The 19468-nt window shown below is 53.2% G+C and overlaps 1 protein-coding gene across 1 annotated transcript; it reads right to left on the reverse strand.

The window, feature by feature from the left end:
* Positions 1-1795: 1795 nt before the first annotated feature.
* SDS (serine dehydratase) lies at positions 1796-9724 on the reverse strand. Its single transcript, XM_069497015.1, has 8 exons — positions 9628-9724; positions 6698-6852; positions 6299-6338; positions 5950-6089; positions 5767-5858; positions 4862-5089; positions 3384-3508; positions 1796-2457 (listed from the first exon to the last, which is right to left on the reverse strand). Exons 2-8 carry the CDS (start codon positions 6848-6850, stop codon positions 2249-2251), a joined length of 987 nt encoding a protein of 328 aa, XP_069353116.1. The 5' UTR covers positions 6851-6852; positions 9628-9724; the 3' UTR covers positions 1796-2248.
* Between the last annotated feature and the right edge of the window lie 9744 nt (positions 9725-19468).

A 19468-nucleotide genomic window follows, 5' to 3' on the forward strand; every position in this document is an offset into this window, starting at 1 on the left:
TGTGGGGAAAATGAAGCGCAGACGGAGGCCAGCGCTGGGTTTGCTGTCCCTCCTCACTGGATCGTCACAGTCCCTGCCATCTGGGAATCGGCAGCTTCCGGTTTGGAAACTGACTTTCTGCGGGTGCATTTCCCGGCTCCCCATAGAGGGTTTTCCGACCCCGAGGCTGGTCATCGTGGGGACAGCCCTGTTAGGTGGGAGGGCTGGGATCTTCTCCTCGTGTGCGTTTCACAGATGGGGAAGCAGGCGTCGGGAGGGAAGGGACACGCCCCAAAGTCCCCAGAGCTGGGATTGGGGCCCAGCCCTCCTTCCGCATCTCCTTGATGGTGCAGGGGAACAGGGGTCACGCCTGCTGTGTGCCTGTCGCCGGATTTTCACAAACGCTCCCGAGGTTGAGGCTTCCGTGAGACCCATTTGGCAGATGAGCGAGCAGAGGCTCAGGGGTGACGGTGGAGCTTGCCTTGGGTCACTCTAGTTATTGCCTAGAACGATTCTGGCCCCTCTTACAGCTTCCTGGGAGGCGGGATTGGTCATGATGCCAGGCTGGCTCTGAACAGAGTGTGGGGGTTTGTGCCATTGGTCTCCCGCTGGGACTTCCGCTGACCCGGCAAAGGCAAGACCCACTTTACAGAGGCAGCCACGAAAGCAGCTGAACTCGGCCCCTGAGTGCTGGGAGTTTCCCACAATCCTCAGCTTCAGGATGGCGGCTGCAGCGCATCTGTGGGTCTGCCCTGCCCCGAAGGCCAAGGCTCTGGCCAGCTGGTCGGCCCCAGACCATGGTGCCTCGGCCCTTTGGGGCTTTCATGGCTGGCTCAGGCGGGTCAGCGGGAGCCAGAAGCGATCCTGTTCCAAGCAGGTTTTCCCGAACTATTTCAGCCTCACACTACCCCCAGGAAGCACCCTGGGGCCAAGGTGCTGACTTGACTTCCCGTCTGTGCCAGCCCTCCCTCGCTGCCCGTGCCCCAGGTGTCTAAACTGCACGTGTTGCCTCTCCTGAGTGGGAACCAGTAGGCCGGCCTGTCTCTGGGGTGGCTTTGGGATCGGGTTTCCACTCTGTCCCCGAAACCTGGCAGCCCTGGTATTGACTGGGGGCTGGGGGCCTGCAAGCCTGAGCAGATCAGCGTGGTTCTTAAACTTCACTTTGAACTTGGGGTCTCCCCCAAAAAGTGCCCCAGAGGCTGCTGTCGGTGGTGAGGGGACATTCCTGACTGGTGTTTGATGTGTGTGGGGTCCCTCCAGGCCCTTGAGTCCGCCCCGGCAAGTCCTCTTTGACCTCGTAGATGCGGGCTTCTTCTGAAGCTTTTGTTGGAAGAGAAGGTTCCGTGTTTCGAGAGGGTGTGCACGACATTGACCTCAAGTCCACCCGCCCCTTCCTTGTCCCCGAGATGGGTGTCCAGCGTCAGGTTTGCACACCCTCTGCTCCCAGTGGGTCTGGGGTGAAATCTGACTCACCGGGAGGGACTTCAGAGTGGGGTGGGGTCGCCTCACCTGCCTCTGCCGCTGGATGTGCCTTCGGTGCAGGCCGCTTTTGTCCCACCCGAGTCCCTCTTGTTTAGCCACCTGCTCCCTGTGCTGTAGGGATGTCCCCTCCCGGCACAGCACGCAAGCCCAGCGGGAGTCGGGGCCTCGCTGTTGGTGGGGGGGGTGGGGGGTGAGTGGGGTCTGCTCCCGGTTGAAGCTGGGGCTAGAGCAGGCTTGGGTGGGGGGTGGAAGGAGGGGAGGGCAGAAGGAAAAACTCAAAAGAGAAGCATCTTTGTTTCATAAATACATAATTTTCTTTTTCAGTGAAAAAGTTTGCACCTTAGAAAAATGAGTAAGGGTGGGGGTTGGGCTTCCTGGGGGGAAGGATGAGACGGTTCCTCGGCCGGATCGAGGCCCTGGCCACTTCCCAGGGGGGAAGCCTGGGGGGGGGGGGTCACTGCTTCCAGGAGGCCCCTCCTGCTGTGAGGCAGGTCCCTGCCACCCACCCAGCTCTGGGGACCTGGCGTACTTGTGGGCGGTTGTCACTCTAGCAGAGTGGCCAAGGACATGCACGGAGCAGTCACAGAGATACCAAAGATCCAACTCAGCCTCACTGGCCACTGACCTTCCGACCCCTCCGCACGGTGGGCTCATCGGGGCGAGCTAACCTGCCAGCCCAGGCCGCAGGCTCACCACCAAACAAGAATATTTACAACAAGGCGCTGGATAAAACTCCAGCCCCTCCAGGGTCTCCTGGATTAGGAGAGGACACGTGGGTGAGGCGTCCTCACTTGGGCAGCCCGTTCTTCATGCCCAGCTGTTCCTTGAGGGCCCGCAGCTGGGCCAGGCTGATGTTGCTGCCCCCGCAGACGATGACCACCAGGGACGGCAGCGGGACTCGGAGCTTCCCCTCGCCTTGCAGCTTCTGGACCACACGGCTGTAGACGGCGGCCAGGGCTGCCCCGCAGGCGGGCTCCACCAGGATCTTCTCCTCATCTGCCAGAGAAGGGGCATGGTGAGGGTGGGGGCCTAGTCCCCAGGGTGCGAGGGAACTGGGAGGCCACTGGTGGGACTTGGAAGTGCCCTGGCCACAGACTCAGGGCCTGGGGTTCATCGTGAGCACTAATAGTGATACGTTGATCGGAATTGCCTGCGCACTGTGTTGAGAAGGATTCTGAGGTATCATCTGAGCAAGAGTGAGATGGTTAGCTAAGTTAGCTGTGGATATAGAGAATTAAGTGGCAGAATAAATGCTACCTTTTTTCTTTTAGAGACAGGGTCTCCCTCTGTCGCCCAGGCTGGGGTGCAGTTTTGCAGTCATAGCTCACTGTAACCTCAAACTCCTGGGCTTAAACAATTCTCCTGTTTCAGTCTCCCAACTAGCTGGGAATACAGGCATGTGCCACCGTGCCTGGCTAATTTAAAAAATTTTTTTTGTAGAGATGTGGTCTAGCTATGTTGCTCAGGCTGGTCTCAAATTCCTAGCCTCAAGTGATCCTCTCACTTCAGCCTCCCAAAGTGCTGGGATTGTAGGCGTGAGCCACTATGCCAGGACTTTTCTTTCCCTGCCATCCCTGTCCTTTAGGCTGAACCCAGGAATAGTCCAGCCTAGTTAGAGAACCACCTCTGAGTCCAACTCTGAGTCCCATGCTTTTCCTTTTCATCCTGGCTACCAGGAAGCTCAGAGTCAATATTTTAAATATTCAGTTATTGTTCCCTGCTGTCATAGTTATTGGTCCTACTCCTTCATTTGTGGCTTTTGGTTTTCTATTTTTACACTGTATTATATTACCTTCCATTAATGGGATGTTCTAGGCAGGGATGGGAGACAGAACTGGGAACAAAATTTGGGGTGAATAGGATCCCTTGGCACACCCAGTGGATAGCCATCAGGCCGGGTCTTGAGAGGACATGGCACATACCCACAAACTTCTCAATGGCAGCCACAGCCTCCTGGTCCGAGATAACTTCAGAGAAAATGGGGTGTTCCTGGAAGAGCTTCAGGGCCTGGGCTCCCACAGTCTTCACGCCCAGGGCCTTGGCAACACTAAGAGAGGTGAGGACAGAGAAGGACATGAGGATGGAGGAAACAGAGCCAGGGGACACAGTGAGGACTTCTTGAGAAAGTGTTGGGTGCCAAGCACTTAATAAGCGTTAGTTAACAATGGTTTTTGCTGTTACCAATTGGTTCCATTTTATAGAAGGGGAAACAGAGGCAGAGAGTGAATGGTCACTTGCCCAAGGTCATATAGCCAGGGAGTGGTGGTGCTGGCGCTGGGAGCAGGATCCGCGCTGGTGCCCAGCGTGTGGATGGTTCCCCAGGCTTCCTGAGGGACCGCCAGTCCCATTCCCTGCTCAGCTCTGCTCTCGCCTCCCCTCCTTGACCATAAGTGTCTTGACAGCCTGGGCCCCTCGGCCCTTGGGCAGCACATGGCTCACGGCAGGCACTCAACCAGGACTTCTGTGGTCCCTACAGCGTGGGAGCAGAAGCCAACACAGCAGCTCCGGGGTACCGGGCTCAGGAATCGAGAAGTTCTTACCTGGATTCAGTCTTCTCCTATCTACGGCAGAGCCTATTGTCTGCCCCAACATCCCCTTCTAGCTGCCCACATGGATGCCTGCATAGACACTTGCCAGCCTCACTTGCAGCTAGGTGTGGCCACGTGACTAAGTTCTGGCCAATGAGAGGTAAGTGGAAGTGTGTCTGTGTCTGTCTTTGAAGGCTGAGGCATAGCCTTCTGCCCTTGCTTTCTCCTTCTGTGAGATGGAATGTGGTTGTGACAGTTGGCACTCGGGCAGCTGTTTTGGACCATAGGCTGTATGCTAAGGATGGTGAGGCAACAAACTCAAGGGCCCTGGGACCCTGACTTCATGGAATTGCTCCTGGACTGTCCACCTCTAGATTTTTTTTTTATATATGAGAAAAATAAAGTTGAATCCTGTTCAAGCCACTGTTATTTTGGGCTTCTGTGTAGTGTGGCCAAAACCTAATCCTAATTAAACACCATCTGTCAAAGGTTTGGGGCCGGGATACAAACTCCTTGGGAGCAGGAGCTGTGTTTACTCACCACTCTCTCCCCAGGGTCAGCCAGTGTCTTATACATATTAGGGGCTCAGTAAATAGTTGGCAAGTTAATGGGGTGTGCAAAACCCTGACACAGAGAAACTCAGTAAATGATTAACATTAGACTTGTCATGTGAGGAAGTGTGACATGGTACAGAGTCATGCAGATTGGGTTCAAGTCTCTGCAGTACCACTCACTGGCTGTGTGACTCTGGGCAAGCCACCAAAGCCTCAGTTTCCTCACCTGTAAAATGGGGCTGACGTCAGGATCTACCCTGAAGCCAATGTGTCCCCCTTGCTTGCCGGACACCGGATGGAGGCTCTCCAGCTGCTCACCTGGTAATCTTGGGCAGGGAAACGAGCTTGCCCGCAGCAGTGGCCGCGTGGAAGCTGTGGGCGCCAATGGTCTCCATGGCAATGATGGGCACGTCCCCCCAGCCCACCTCCTGCAGCCCCTGGACCACTCCGCACAGCAGACCGCCACCGCCCACTGATAGCACAATGGCCCCCGGCTTTGTGCTCAGGGACTCCTTCAGCTCCTTCACGATGGAAGTGTGGCCTTCCCTGGAGGGCAGGGGAGAGGGTGGCAGGTCAGGGCGGCTTCCTGGAGACACCAGGCAGGGGCCCTGGGACACACCAGCTCAGGTTTGCACTTGGCCTCATCCCAGGCAGCTGGTGGGCCCTGGGGTAGTCCCCTCCCCCCCGGTTCCACCTTGACTTCCAGCTGCCAGCATCTGCGTCTACGTGAAGGCTTTCTCTGGCCACTGGAGCTGCCCACAAATGGGGCAACTGGCAGTGCCAGGAGATGGCAGCCCCCAAGAGCAGCCCTCGACTGATGACCATGAGTTGTGTGAACATCCCTGCTCCTCTCGCGGGAGAGAAAGCTCTGTTCTACACTGGCTCCCAGGGTCCCCCAGGGATTAAGCTCCAGCTGCCCACAGCAGTCACCTGCCCATGGAAGCTCCCTTGATCGGTCCCCTTCCTGCCCCATCTCACTTCCCCACTCCAACACTTGTGCGCCTGCGTGCTCAGGCGTTTTCTCCTGGATGTGTTGTGCGCAGAGCCGTGGAGAACAGGCATTTGTGCACGTGTGTGTACCTGCCGTGGTGTCTGTGTATGTGCACGTGTGCACGATTGTACATGGTGTGCATCCCAGTAGGTGTGTGCACACGCGTGCAGCTGCTGTGCACGATGACCGGGCCCAGTGCCACCCACGCCAGGGGACCCTGCACTCCACGTACCAGATGAGGGGGTCATCAAACGGGGAGACATAGACCCAGCCTGGGTTGTTCTTCGCCAGGGCCTTGGCCATTTCGAAGGCCTCGTCCAACGTCTGCAAGGCCACAGGGGAGGGGTGAGGCCCTGGGGAGTCCCTGTCCAGCCACCGGTACCCTCCGCGACCCCTGCCCTGGGTCAGCACTCACCTCACCCACCACCTTGACCGTTGCGCCTTCGTTTTTGAGCCGCTCGATGGTGAGGGCGGGCGTGGTGCTGGGCACGACGATGGTGGCAGGGACGCCCAGCTTCCTGGCGGCATAGGCAGCCGCCATGCCTGCGTTGCCCGCTGCCAGCAGTGGGGGTGGGGAGTGCGTCAGTGCAGGAGGGTCTGGGAGCCACCTGGGGCTCTGGGCTCTCCCCCCACCTGGGGTGACCACTGGCCTCCCCCTAGAATCCCAAACTGGGGACTGCTGCAAACATTCGCAGTGGCTCATTGCTGGGAAACTCTGGCCCCGGACACGCAGCAGAGGGCAGGAGGGGGCGCAGGGCACTTACCCGAGGAGCAGACAAAATGCTCACAGCCTTGCTCAGCCCACTGCAGGGACAAGAGGGGGGGAGTCAGGCCCACCTCCCAGCCTTCGCCTGGCTTCTTCCTCCCACCAGGAACACCTTCCAGTGGTTCCGATTGACACTGACTTCTTCTTCCCCCACTCGGAATTTGTTCTCTCCAAAGAGACTGGCTCAGGGAAGGGTGAAGGAAGGAGGTGACAGATGGCTCCGGAGCGGTCCATAGGGACCCTCCTGGCCCCTTAACCAGAGGAGGCCCTGATGGTGGGTGCTCAGTGGCCTACCCTGGGACTCCTGTCATTTCCACAGCACTGGCCCTGCCCTGTCAAGGAAGGAGGACCCATCACCCCCCACCCCCGAAAAGATGACGCAGACCCCATCCTATACCATTTTGCAGAAGTGCCCAATGCCCCGGATCTTGAAGGAGCCAGAGGGCTGGGCATTGTCCATCTTGAGGTAGACGCTGGTGCCGGCCACTTTGGACAGGGCCATGCTGTCACGGATGGGCGTCTTCACGTGCAGGGGCTCTCCCGATGTCATCGCTGGGAGAAAGGAAAGGAAATCCGGCGGGTCGGGAGAGCTGGCCCTGGTGCCAGCAGCTGCCATCCCGTGAGCAGTGCGACCCTTCCTTCACCACCTGGACAGTGTCCTGGAGACCCCTAGGTTCAAATCTCTAGTGGGCCACCTACTCACCATGTGACATCAGACAGGTGATCCCCCTGCAGCCCCAGCTCTCTCAGCTGTAAAACTGGGAGAAGGATTGCCCCCCGCCACTCCCGCATCCCCTACACACAAATAACATTCGGACCTTGCAGCTTTCGAAAGTCAGGAGGTGGAGGTGGATTTGCATGTTCTGATTCCGAATGAACTATTATACAGCAAGGGCAGGACACCAGGAATAGGCTATTCATGCAAAAAATGCAGGGACACACACGTACAAATCCACATGCTTCCGCGTGCACAGAGCATGTCAGGAAACATATGAGAAACCGTCAGGCGGTGGCCTCCGGGGACAGCCGCACCGCTTTTGTGCTGTTGGAATGTTTTACCATGTGCCTAAGCTACTTATTTGAATACGTGCTCTTTAGAAAAAGTAACCTTGCAAAGTCCAGCATCCAGTTGGGACAAGCTCTTTTATTATTATTGATTTGTATAATAATTATTATAGTATTGAATAATCATGTATTAAGTGATTACCATGCGCCCATCACTGTGTTAAGTTTTATGGCTACGAATTCATTTGCTCCTCCTCACAGTCCTAGGAGGTGGCGTTTTTATCCTGTTCTCCTGATGGGGAAACCGGCTCAGGCTGCGTTTTCCAGGGCGGCCACTGCAAGCTCTTCTGGTACCCCATGCGCCTCTCACAGGGCCCTGCTGTTTTTCTCAATGAGAGGTGGGGTCTAGGTTTTCTCCCCTTGAACCCCGGGCTCCGGTGACTGCAGTGGAAGTGACGCTGTGTGACTCCCAAGCAGCGGCGTGCTGGTAAATGTTTAACAATCGACTCTCCAAAGGAAAGGAAAGCCCTGCTTCATAGCGTGTGCCGGCTTCCATGATGTGCGTACATTTACCAAGGCCAGTGCCAAACCACCAGTGAGGAGCTGGGAAGAGACGGGCACAGCCTGCTGTCTGGAGCCTGCGTGGCCCGGCGCTAGCGCACCACTGCTGTCAAGGCTAGGTCAGAAAAGGTGACACAGCCTCCACCTGGCCTCCTCCTTTGGGAAGCTCCCTCCCAAACCCAGCTGCCATGTCGGGAGGAAGCCCAGGCCACATGTGGAGGCCACATGGACGTGTCCTGCCTGACAGCTCTGCTGAGGTCTCCGCTGGGCGGCCAGCGTCAACTGCCAGCCACGGGAGGGAGGAAGGCTTTGAGAGGACCTGGCTTGGCCAAGGTCATAGTGTAGCTGGACGAGAGACCCAAGTAAGAACTGCCTCGCTGAACCCAGTTGAGCTCCAGAACCGGGACACACAATAGTAAAATGACTGCTGCTGTTGTGAGCCACGTGTTTGGGTAGTTCGCTACCCAGCAATAGGAACTCGAATATGAACGTGACTTGTCCAAGCCGCACTGCTAGCAAGTAGGGAGGCAGGATTTGAACTTGGGCAGTCAGCTCCGGGCCGTGGGTTTTGCTCGGGCTCCCCCTTGTGGACAGGCTGTGCGTGCTCGGGCAGTTGAAGCTGAGCCTGGTCGCAGCCGCGTGCACCCGCCCAGCCGTCCATCTTTTCTGTTTCTGCTGAGAGTCGCAGGGGAGATTTGATTCTTCCCAACGTGGGTTGAGCCAAGAGGGACCGTCCGGTTCCCCCGTCTTCCAGAATCCCAGCGGGCCAGGCGAGGGTGGCCAGCACCCCCGTCTCCCACCACACCGCCTGCTCCAGTCCCCCGACCTGGGCACTGCTGGCTGAGACCGCCCCCCGCCCCCCACCCGGACTGAGCCCGACACCCCTCGGCCAGAAGGAAAGTGAGGGGTGGAGATCCGACCGCTGCACCCCAGATGCGGGCAGCCCGTGCCTGTCTGAATTAGCTGACATTCAGGGCCTGGCTGGGGGGGGGGGGGGGGACTTAAACAGACCCCCCCCCCGCCCTCCCCACCGACAGATCTCTTCAATAAAAGTCAGAGACTGGGGGCACCCCAAACAGGGCATCCCCAAATCTCTTTGAATTAACTTTCATCTCCCAGAGGTTACCCCCCCAAAAAAATGCCACCCCTGACCCCCCCAAACAATGGCCCCCTGACTGACTGGACATTAAAGCCCTGTGTAGGTCACCAAGCCCTGCCCTCAGGGAGGCCTCCTGGTTGGGGAGGCCCCTTTCAGATGGATTTGGGAAGTCCGTCCCACCACCTGTCCCAGGTGGCGCCATTGCACGCTTTCCGGTAAGGGGTCCGGGCTCCCCCTGCGGGCACCCACCCTCTGCCGGGCTCCCTGTAGAGCCGGCATCTGCCAACCGCACCGGCCTGCCGGTCCTACCCCGCGGAACGCACGACTTGGAAGAGGAGGTTGTGCCAGGCGCCGCGGAGGAGGGGCCGCGTCTGCTGAGCGACGCCCCCAGGAAGTCGCCACTTCTCTCAACTTGGCATGTAACAAATGCTCAGTAAATATGAACTGTTAGTATCTGCGGGCTGGGCGCTTTAAGCGCGTATCTCATTCCAGCCTCACAACCACCCTAGGAGGTTCTACTGTTATCCTCATTTTACAGACGAGGAAACTGAGGCACAGAACCGAACACAAACTCAGCTCGTCTGGCTGACTGTCTCTCCCTGTTCCCCTGAGAAATCACTAGGGCCGGTCCCGGGGTGAGGCGGAGGATGGGGGCCACTTACTGGGCACAGGCGATAGAGCTGGGCGGCAGGACAGAGGGAGCAGGGAGGTGGGTTGGCTGGGTAGGCGGCCCACGCAGAGGTGGAGGGACGGTGGACTGTCTGCTGGATGGTCCCGGGGCCACGGGGCCTGGGTTTTATTCCCCCAGCGCCTCCGGGCAGCCAATAGGACCCCAGGGACGGCCACACCCCCTCCGGGACCGCCCCCTGGCCCGGGGCTTCCAGAGCAGAGCAGGAAGCTGGCGAGCTTCTCTCCCCCAGCTTCCCCTGTCTTTCCCACAACCCCCTCCTGCCCCTTTCCACCTCCCCTTTCCCATCCTCAGTTTCCCCCTTGCAAATGGGGACAATACCTACTTCCCAAGGACCGTGAGGAGGATTGCATGAAGATCACGTGTGATAATGCACTTAAAGTCGCCAGCATGTGCTTGGCGAGTAGTAGGTGCCCAAGAAACCACGAGGATCATAAAGCCAGAACGTCTAACAGCCACAGAGCCCTGAGCAAGTGACAAACCACACAGGAGGTGGCTGCTATTATTATCCTCATCTTGCAGAAAGGGAAGCTGAGGCACACGGGGGTGTCACTTGCCCAAGGTCACACAGGCAGTAAGAGAGAGGAGCTGGCATTGGAGCCCAGGCAGTCTGACTCCCGCACCTGCAACCCAAACACAGTTCCTTATCGCCTTTCTTCACTACCTTCCCCTGTCATCCTTTCATGACCTTGGGGCATGAAGGGGCAGGTGGGGAAGGCACAGGGGCCCGGATTCCAATCCTGGCCCTGTTTATAGCCCGGTGGCAATGGGCAAATTGCGTTGCCTCCTGGAGCCTCCGTTTGCTCATCTGTGAAATGGGGGTGATGATGGTGCCTCCCTCCTAGGCTTGGATGCCGTGGTAAACAATGTGTGCGTGTGAGGGGCCTGGGGCTGAGTGGGCGCTCAGTAAGTGTTAGCAGCCATCATCATCACCATCATCATCACCATCATCATCACTGCAGAACTGGGAAGTCTTGCATCTGAAAACTGTCCATGCCCCACGCCAAGCCTCCTCCTTGTCCTCAGCTGTGTGGTCTGTCTGTCCATAGGGGTGGTTCTCTCTCCCTCTCTCTCATACAGACACACACACACACACACACACACCCGCAGTGTCTGCCAGCTTTCTTCCCGGCCCCCTCAACAAAGCTGTCTTGTGAAGCTGGCCGGGAGGAGAATATCGATGAGACAGAGGACAGCCAGGGCACAAACAGCCCGCACGGCCATCCCCCACTGTGGGACAAGCTGTCTCCTCCGCTGTCCCCGCTGACGTTCCACAGCACTCCCAAGCCCCCTCCCCAGTGGGTCATCCACAGGCGTGCTCTGGGGACATGGGGTGGCAAAGCTGGGAAGATGTGGGCATCGGGAAGCTCACGTGTGTACGAGTGTATACAGGCGGCACTCACATTACTGGAGCACCTGCCGGTGCCTGCTCCCAAGCCATGTGTTTCCTGGGTGGGGTCTCCCTGACGCCGTAGACAACCTCGGGAATGGGCGTTGGAGTCCCACGCTACAGGCGAGGAAACAGGCTCAGAGGCTGAGTAAAGTCGCCTGAGGACACCAGGTGGCAGGTGGCAGCGCTGACATGGTGACTCCGGCGTTCTGAGTCCTTTGTGGACACGGGGCAATGGAGAGGGTCGAGGGGGCTGGGGGACGTCTTGCAGGCCACATTCGGGGGTCCCAGATTTAGGCGTTGGATGCTATTTCCACGTGAGGCTGTCCACACAGTCAGGGAGGGGGACTGAAGGAAGACAGCTATTAGCTCTCATCATGTCGAGTTAATTTATACTCCAAGGTCATGATCGGACACGGGGCAGGGGGTAGGTTTGGAGCTGCAAGTGCTAGGGACAAGGGGACTAACTTTAGCTCTCTGCAGTGTTCCATTTGCTCCAACAAGAATGTATCAGTGTTGTGATTTGGAAAACACCAAATTAAGAAAACTGACCATATAAGAACCAACAAGGAGGGAAAAGGCAAAATCATATATATCACTGTCTTTGATCTTCTGTCTGGGCATATCTACTTTTTAATAACAACCCGATTGAGCTATAATTCACATACTATACAATTCACCCATGTACAGAGTATTGATTTTAGAGGTTTTTCATCACCCCAAAAGGAAACCCACTTCCCACCCTCCCCTTCCCCCAGCCCCTGGCCACCACCCGTCCGTGTTCTCTCTGTGGATCTGTCCCGTGATTTCGTCATTTCACGTAAATGGAATCGTGCGATGTGCGGTCTTGTGTGTCCGGCTCCTCTCACGTGGCGTGATGTTTCCAGGGTTCCCCAAGTGGCAGCCTGTGTCAGTGCTTCGTTCCTCTTTCTGCTGACTGATGTCCCACCCTAGGACAGACCACGTTTTTTCCTCCGTTCATCGATGCATGGACTCTGCTGTCCACGTACCTCTTCATTTTTAAATGCACAAAAAATTGCTGGGCATGGTGGCGCATGCCTGTAGTCCCAGGTACTTGGGAGGCTGAGGCAGGAGGATGGCTTGAGCCCAGGAGTTCAAGGTCAGCCTGGGCAAAACAGTGAGATCCCAAATCAAACAAACAAACAAAAATATCTACATGTGTGGGTACATGCGTGGTTCTATGTCCCATCACTGAGAGCGTAAGAGGGTTAGGAGCTTGCCCAAGATTGCCCTGGGGAGAAAAGTGACAGAACCAGGTAGAGTCACCGTTTGATGGGAACATTCTGACCAGTCCATCAGCTGCTGGGGGACTCAGGGGAATGCTCAAACCTCAGAGGGACTAATGCATAACTATGTCTCTGACATCTGAGGCATGTTCATTTCCAGACGGCAAGCAAGTCACTTTCCTGAGAGTCCGTATAACTTTGTGGTAGACAGCATGGGCTGCAGAGTCAGACAGGCCCAAGTTCAAATCCAACTTCTGCCAGCAACTTGCTGTGTCACCTTGGACAAGTCACTTAACCTCTCTGTGCTTCTATTTCTTCAACTAATAGTAGCCAGCTCTTAGATTTGTGCTGAGGCTTTAATAACTTAACGGATGTGAAGCTATAAGGACAGTTCCCGGCACATAGTGGGCACTGAGGCAGTGACGGCCATTTTTGTTTTCTGGTGCTCAAGAGGGCATCGGTGTCCTGGGTGATGGGACATAGCTCTGGGTGATGGGGCACAGGTACTCTCTTCTCCCACCTAGTTCTCCTTTAAAAGGTTTTGGGAAGCAGGGAAGGAAAGTTCAAGTTGCCTTCTCCCATTTAACAGTTGGGCAAACTGAGGCCCGGCTCTATCAAAAACAAGAATGTATAAAAGAATGCGGAGCCCAGAGGTCCAGGAGGAGGGGTGCAGGGTCTGGCTGGGAAACCCGGAGCAAGTTTGCCTCCCTCATCTCCCCTTCCTGGCTCTGTTACATCACACCCTGCCTGGGATGTGTCCCTGAGGATGGCCCAAACAGTGTGTCCTTGGCTCCGGGAGGTGGGGATGCTGACGGTTGTTTTCACAGCTGGTGAGGAACGGGCAGCTGTCACCTCTGTTTGCCCTCCCTGGCCGGCCCGGCCGGCACCTGCGTCTCCTGATTAGCTAAGGGCTTTGGCTCCTGAGTCCATCGGACCTGGGCTGAAAGTGTCTCCCCGCTGTGTTACCTTGGGGCAGTCACCCAGCTTCGCTTAGCCTCCGTTTCCTGCCCCGGCAGACGAGGGCAGCGATACCTGCTGGGTGTTTGCAAGGCCCCACGCTCCGCTCCTCCTTTGTGTGTCAAGTCTGGGTTGGGGCCTCTTTGGGATCCTGCAGCCCGGCCGTGAGCATCCCGGGGGCGACACGCCCGTGACCCCAGCCCTCTGGCGTCCCCGCTGCCACCTCACCATTCCAGGGCAGCTCCATCCTGCGGTTTCTTAGGCCCCAAATGTGTTGATGTCTCTGTTTCTTTCTCTCACTGTATCTGCTGCAGCAGCAAGGCCTGGCAGACCGGCCTTCAAATATCTAGGATCCAACCACTTCCCAGCAACCTTCGCGCTACCACCCTGGTTCAAACCCCTAATCCTGTGCCTGGACCCTTGCAGTAGCCTGTGTGTTGAGCTCCCTGGCAGCCTGTTCCCCACACAGCATTGGGAGGGAGCCTGTTCAACCTGCATCTGGTCGTGTTGCTGCTCTGCTCAAGAGCCTCCCATGGCTCCCACCTCATTTAGAATAAAAGTCCTGACAGTTGCCTTCATGACCCTGCTCCACCTGACCCCGTTACCTCTCTGCCCTCCTCTGTCCCCTCCATCCGCTCTGCTCCAGCCACACTGGCCTGGTGCGCCTTCTGCACTCCAGCCTCCCCCCTGCCTCAGGGCCTTTGCACACGCCCTCGCCTGCCTGGCTCATTCTTCCTCCAGATATCCATGTTGCTCATGCCTTTACCCGTGTACAGTATGTACTCAATGTGACCTTCACAGAGAGGACTTCCCCGTCCTTCGTTCTAAAATTGCACAAACTTTTTGTTTTTTCTGCAGCATTTGTCATCTCAGCATCCCTATTTCACTTGTTATTGCCTGGTTCTCGGATACTTCTGTTTGCTCATTTCACTTGGCGAGGGATTGGCCAATGTTTACTGAGCGCCTCCTGGGTGCCAGGATCCGTTCTGGGCCCGGGGCTTTGGCCTGTTTTGTTCACTGGGAAGTTCCCGGGCCTAGATCAGAGCCTGGCACCCAGGAGGCGCTCAGTAAACATTGGCCAACCCCTCGCCAAGTGAAATGAGCAAACAGAAGTATCCGAGAACCATAACGATAAGAAGCAGCAGGGAAAATACTGAGGGATCATGAGTGCTCTGCAGGCATGACGCTGGGGGTGTCACAGCAGCCCGGGGAGGGGGCTTTGATGGTGATCTCAACTAACGAGCCCCCGGGGGCAGGGGACCTGGCTCAAAGTCCAGGCATACGGTCCCTTTTTCCCAGAGGAAAGGCTCCCCAAGACCCCAAAACAGCCCTTCAATAAGGGGGTGCAAGGCTAGAACTGTGGTAAGGGCCTAGCTAAAAATAATGATAATAATCAGTAGCCGTCCCCTGTAATCGCCACTCCGGAGCCATGCCCCTGGTGTCCATAAAGATTCTTAACTTTCTCTGTAGATAACATCACCATTTGGAAACCTAAAGGGAGTGTGTAAGATATCCCCCAGGCCCTGCATTCCAGCGGATCAGTTGGCCCACCCAGGCCAGCGGCCCAGACCAAGAACCTGACTCAACCGGAATTGTGTCCCAGCGACCAGGGCAACCCAAGCAGTTGGTTTTTACATCCCTATAATTTTGCCCTAATTAACGAACCTAATTGGCTGATCCACTGCCTGCTAAACTATCCTTAAAAACCCTTCTCCTAAGTTATCGGGGAGGCGGATTTGAGAAATTTCTCCCGTGACCCTGCTTAGCACCATGGAGAATAAAGGCTCTTTCCCTGCCGTAAAACCTGCTGGCTCATTGCATTGGCTTCTTGGTGGGCAGCGGGCAAATGAACCTGGTTGGGCGGCAACAATTTGGGGGCTGGTCCGGGATGGCCCACGAGGACGCTTGCTTGCGGTTTGGGGACCTCTCGCCGGTGGCATGGATCTAGAGATGCACCCTTAGTGGCTGCTCGGTCCCCCTGGACTGAGGGCCACGTCTGGCTCCGTCTCGGTTGGTGCATGTTGTTGACCCACGGTGCTTGGATCTGTTTGCAGTGGAGAAATGGTTTCTGGAACTGGAAGATGTCTTTGGTGAGTGTTGAAAACACCCAGGACTCACCTTCTTCTCCAGATTGATTGATTCGGAAACTTTTCTTCGGCTCCTTCGTGTGAGTCTAGTTTGGACGTCCTAGTGAGTTTCACATGGAGAACTGGGGGGCCGTCTGGAGGTTTTAACTCACCCTTAAGAGGGCTTTTGCTTTGATATCCACTTTAAAATAAGTACTTTGTTACAAATTAATGACCAAAAACGGATCCTTTAAATTAAAGCAATTAAAAAAATACATTTTAGAGATCTCTTATTCTAAACAATTGTCTTATTTGCATTTATGAAAAAAATGGTAACTCAAAGAATATGTAGCAATTTCGTGGCTAGCCTTAAAAATTCTCCTGACAAAATTGAAGAGCAACCATCTGATCTAAAACAAAGATAAAATCCTTTGAACACCACCCCTGTTCAGGTAAGGTAAGACTCTGGCTATCTTATCTTAATGACAACTCTGCATACAAACTTTTTCCTTGGTATAAGCAAACGATGGTATAGTATTTAGGCCCAAAGTCCTAGCTCTGTGCTTTTGAAATTTAAAATTTCTGCCGTGTTTCACCGAGGAGTCATCTTAGAAGGCAAATTGTTGCCTAGTTAACAATTGCTTAGAGCAGTAAAATAGGTAATTAAAAGATTGGTAGTCTAAATATATATATATATATATACACGTACACATATATATTTAAAATCCAGCAAATAAAAATCCTGCTTCTGTCTGTATGTCTGTGTGTTTGTGTGTATATACATGTCATGTATATATAATATTCCACTACCAAAATATGTAAAAGAGCTCTAATTTAGTTGGTTTAAAAAAAAGTAAGCACTTAAATCAAATATTTTATCAGGAAAATAGGAAAGAACTCAAATGCCTTTCAGTTCCCGTGCCTTTGGTAATCTTTGATACATAAAATTAGTTTTAAAACTATTACAAAGTTTAGATGTTTTAAGGTCATAAGCTGCTGCTTCTGTGCTATCCTTGACTCTTACTGGACTTGACCGTGAGCTTGTGTTTTTAGTTTTGAGCCTCCGGACTCTGGGGTCTGGATAGGTGGCTACGGTGAGGCCCAAGGACGAGTTCTCAGTGCCTAGACCAGCAGCTGCAAGGCACCGTCTAGCTCAAAACTGCCCCATTCTTCCTCCTCCCCAATTTGCCCCCTGGCTATCCCGGGAGGAGTTGGATCCTCCAGTCCTGCTTTCTGTCTTGAACCCTCCCCTGGTAAATGATTTGACACAAATAGGCCCTGTCCTTCGTAGCCATCTTTGATGCCACATGGCTACACGGGACCTAGGGGGACCAGGAAAGACATTAGGGAGAGTGCCTGTGCTGTGATTTCAAAATTCTTTTCAGTAACTTAAAATCTTAAAGTCTTAAAATCTTAAAGTCATGTTATGTTAAGTTAAAGAGGATAATCATAAAATGTCTGAGTCATTTATAAGATAAAATACTAAAACCTTAATTGTTAAACATCAGTTTAAGTTTACATACCTTGGCTTTTTTTTTTTTTTTTTTGTTGAGACAGAGTCTCACTTTGTTGCCCAGGCTAGAGTGAGTGCCGTGGCGTCAGCTTAGCTCACAGCAACCTCAAACTCCTGGGCTTAAGCGATCCTACTGCCTCAGCCTCCCGAGTAGCTGGGACTACAGGCATGTGCCACTATGCCCGGCTAATTTTTTCTATATAGATTTTTAGTTGTCCATATAATGTCTTTCTATTTTTAGTAGAGACGGGGTCTCGCTCTTGCTCAGGCTGGTCTCGAACTCCTGACCTCGAGCGATCCACCCGCCTCGGCCTCCCAGAGTGCTAGGATTACAGGCGTGAGCCACCGCGCCCGGCCGTGGCATCTTATTTTATGATAAAGAAAACGAAATATATTAGGTGTGCTAATAAAAATTGGGGACTGATAACAGCTTAAAGTTACTTAAACTTCCTAGGATTTTCTAAGCATTGACATTGTGGTGAAATTAAAACTGCTAGATAAAAAAGAAGTAAATTCTATATGAAAATTAAGATTTTTGAATAAAAAGGTTATAAGACATAGAAATATTAATAGCTTTGTTAAAAGAGATAATTTTGTCTAATTTATTGGTTTTAAAACTGTTTTAAATTAAATAAGCAAATGATTAAAACTAAGTGGATATAAAAGTTCAAACAGTACAGGAAACATTTTCAAATATGAAATGGTGTTTAACTTTCTTTGAATTATATTGGTATAAACATGTTATTAATATATGTTCCACCACGGTAAAATATTGATACGTCTTGGTGTATGTTACAGTAATAACTATGGTTATTGTGTTAGGTTGCTGTATGCCACAAAAATAACCAACTCTGTTTGTCAAGTGTCTCTTTAACCATGGCTAGGCTAAGACTTTTGTCATCCATAGACAATTATTATTTTACAACAACGTGCTGCTGGCCCCTCGTGCCCTACTCTATAAGATGGAGGGCAGCATATTTATAATATTGGTAAGTCTCCTCTTCCTCGTAAGGTCTGGTCTCCTCTTCCTCGTCTGGTCTGCTCTCTTCTTCTCTCTGGTTTAAAATAGAGAACTTTTGTAAATTAAGCTCTATTTTCATGAGAATATAAGAAAAAAAAAAGCCTCATTATTTAAACACTCTCTGACAAGAATCCTTCTGCGAAGCAAAGACTCATCTCACAAGAGGCATTGTCATTTGTCTTACTTTCCAAGTCGGAGGGTGGGGACTTTTTTCCTTAAAATAATTATTTTCGAGTAGTTTTAGATTCATAGAAAATTGCACTAAAACTGCCAAGACAGTATAGAGAGTCCCCACAGACCCCACGCTCAACTCCCTCTGTTGTTGCCATCCTGCGTTAGCTGGGTGCATTTGTCCAGTTACTGAACCAAATTGATACAGGATGATTCACTAAAGCCCATACTTTATTCAGCCTTCCTTAGTTTTTCTCTAATGTCCTTTTTTGCTGTTCCACGGTCCCATCCGAGATAGCGCATTGCATTTGAGTGTCTCGCCTCCTCAAGCTCCTCTTGGCTGTGACGGTTTCTCAGACGGCTCTTGTTTTGGATGACCTTGACGTTTTGAGGAGTACCGCTAGGGCATTTTGTAGAACGCCTCTCAGTTGGGGTCTGCCTGACGTTGTTTCCTCCTGAGTAGCCTGGATGTGTGCGATGTGGGGAGGAAGCCCACAGAGGTGAGCTGCCACCTCATGGCATCCTGGCAAGGACACACCAGCTACCAACGTGACGTATCGCTGTTCGTCTCAACCCTGACCGCCTGGCCCGGGTGGTGTTGGCATGTTGGCAGGTTTCTCCACTCTTTCTTTGTGGGTGTGCGATTTTTAAAAGTTGCATCCATCTGTCCTCCGCACGGATCCACTGTTTATTTTGGGTATTTACTTTCCCTGTTTGGAAATTGTCTCTCTGTCTGCCTATCACTCGGATCTGCATCAGATTGGGGAAATCATTGCGTAAAACCAAAGGACTTACTAACACTTGCCCCTCCTCCGGTGACGATGACGCCTTTCACTTTGGGTCCAGCTGTCTCCCAGACAGATTCTCTAGACCTGTGCTGTCCGATACGTTAGCCACTGGTCACTTGGGGCTGTTTACATCTAAATTAGCCCAAACTAAATACAATTTAAAATTCAGTTCTCAGTGGCACTAACCACGTTTTAAGGGCTCGGTAGCCACCGAATCGGACAGTGCAGATTAGAGAACGTTCCCAACATCAGATTTTCACTAGGGGGCCCTGCCTTCCTCATCCTGTCCTTCCCTGTCCCCACCTCCCCTGCTGCGCCAGTATAACCACTGTTATCACACACTGTTCTCCGTGAGCCTAGGGGCGTAGGGCACAACCACAGACTGGTATACTGGGCACTTTTGGTTATTGTTCTTTGTAAAAAAAAAAAAAAGTCATTACACACTGTAGATATTCCTTTTCCTTCTCTCATTTATAATGCATTGTGAATATCTCTTTGGGTCCATAGATTTAGATCTAATTAATTCTTTGTGATGGATGCATAAAATTCCATGGTAGGGGTGTATTATGACTTATTTTGACTTAATCATTTCCCAATTCAAGAGCATCCAAACTTCCACCATCATTATTATTATTATTACTTTTTTGCTATTCTAAATAGCA

Source organism: Eulemur rufifrons, chromosome 21 (assembly GCF_041146395.1).
Source record: "Eulemur rufifrons isolate Redbay chromosome 21, OSU_ERuf_1, whole genome shotgun sequence".
NCBI lineage: Eukaryota > Metazoa > Chordata > Mammalia > Primates > Lemuridae > Eulemur > Eulemur rufifrons.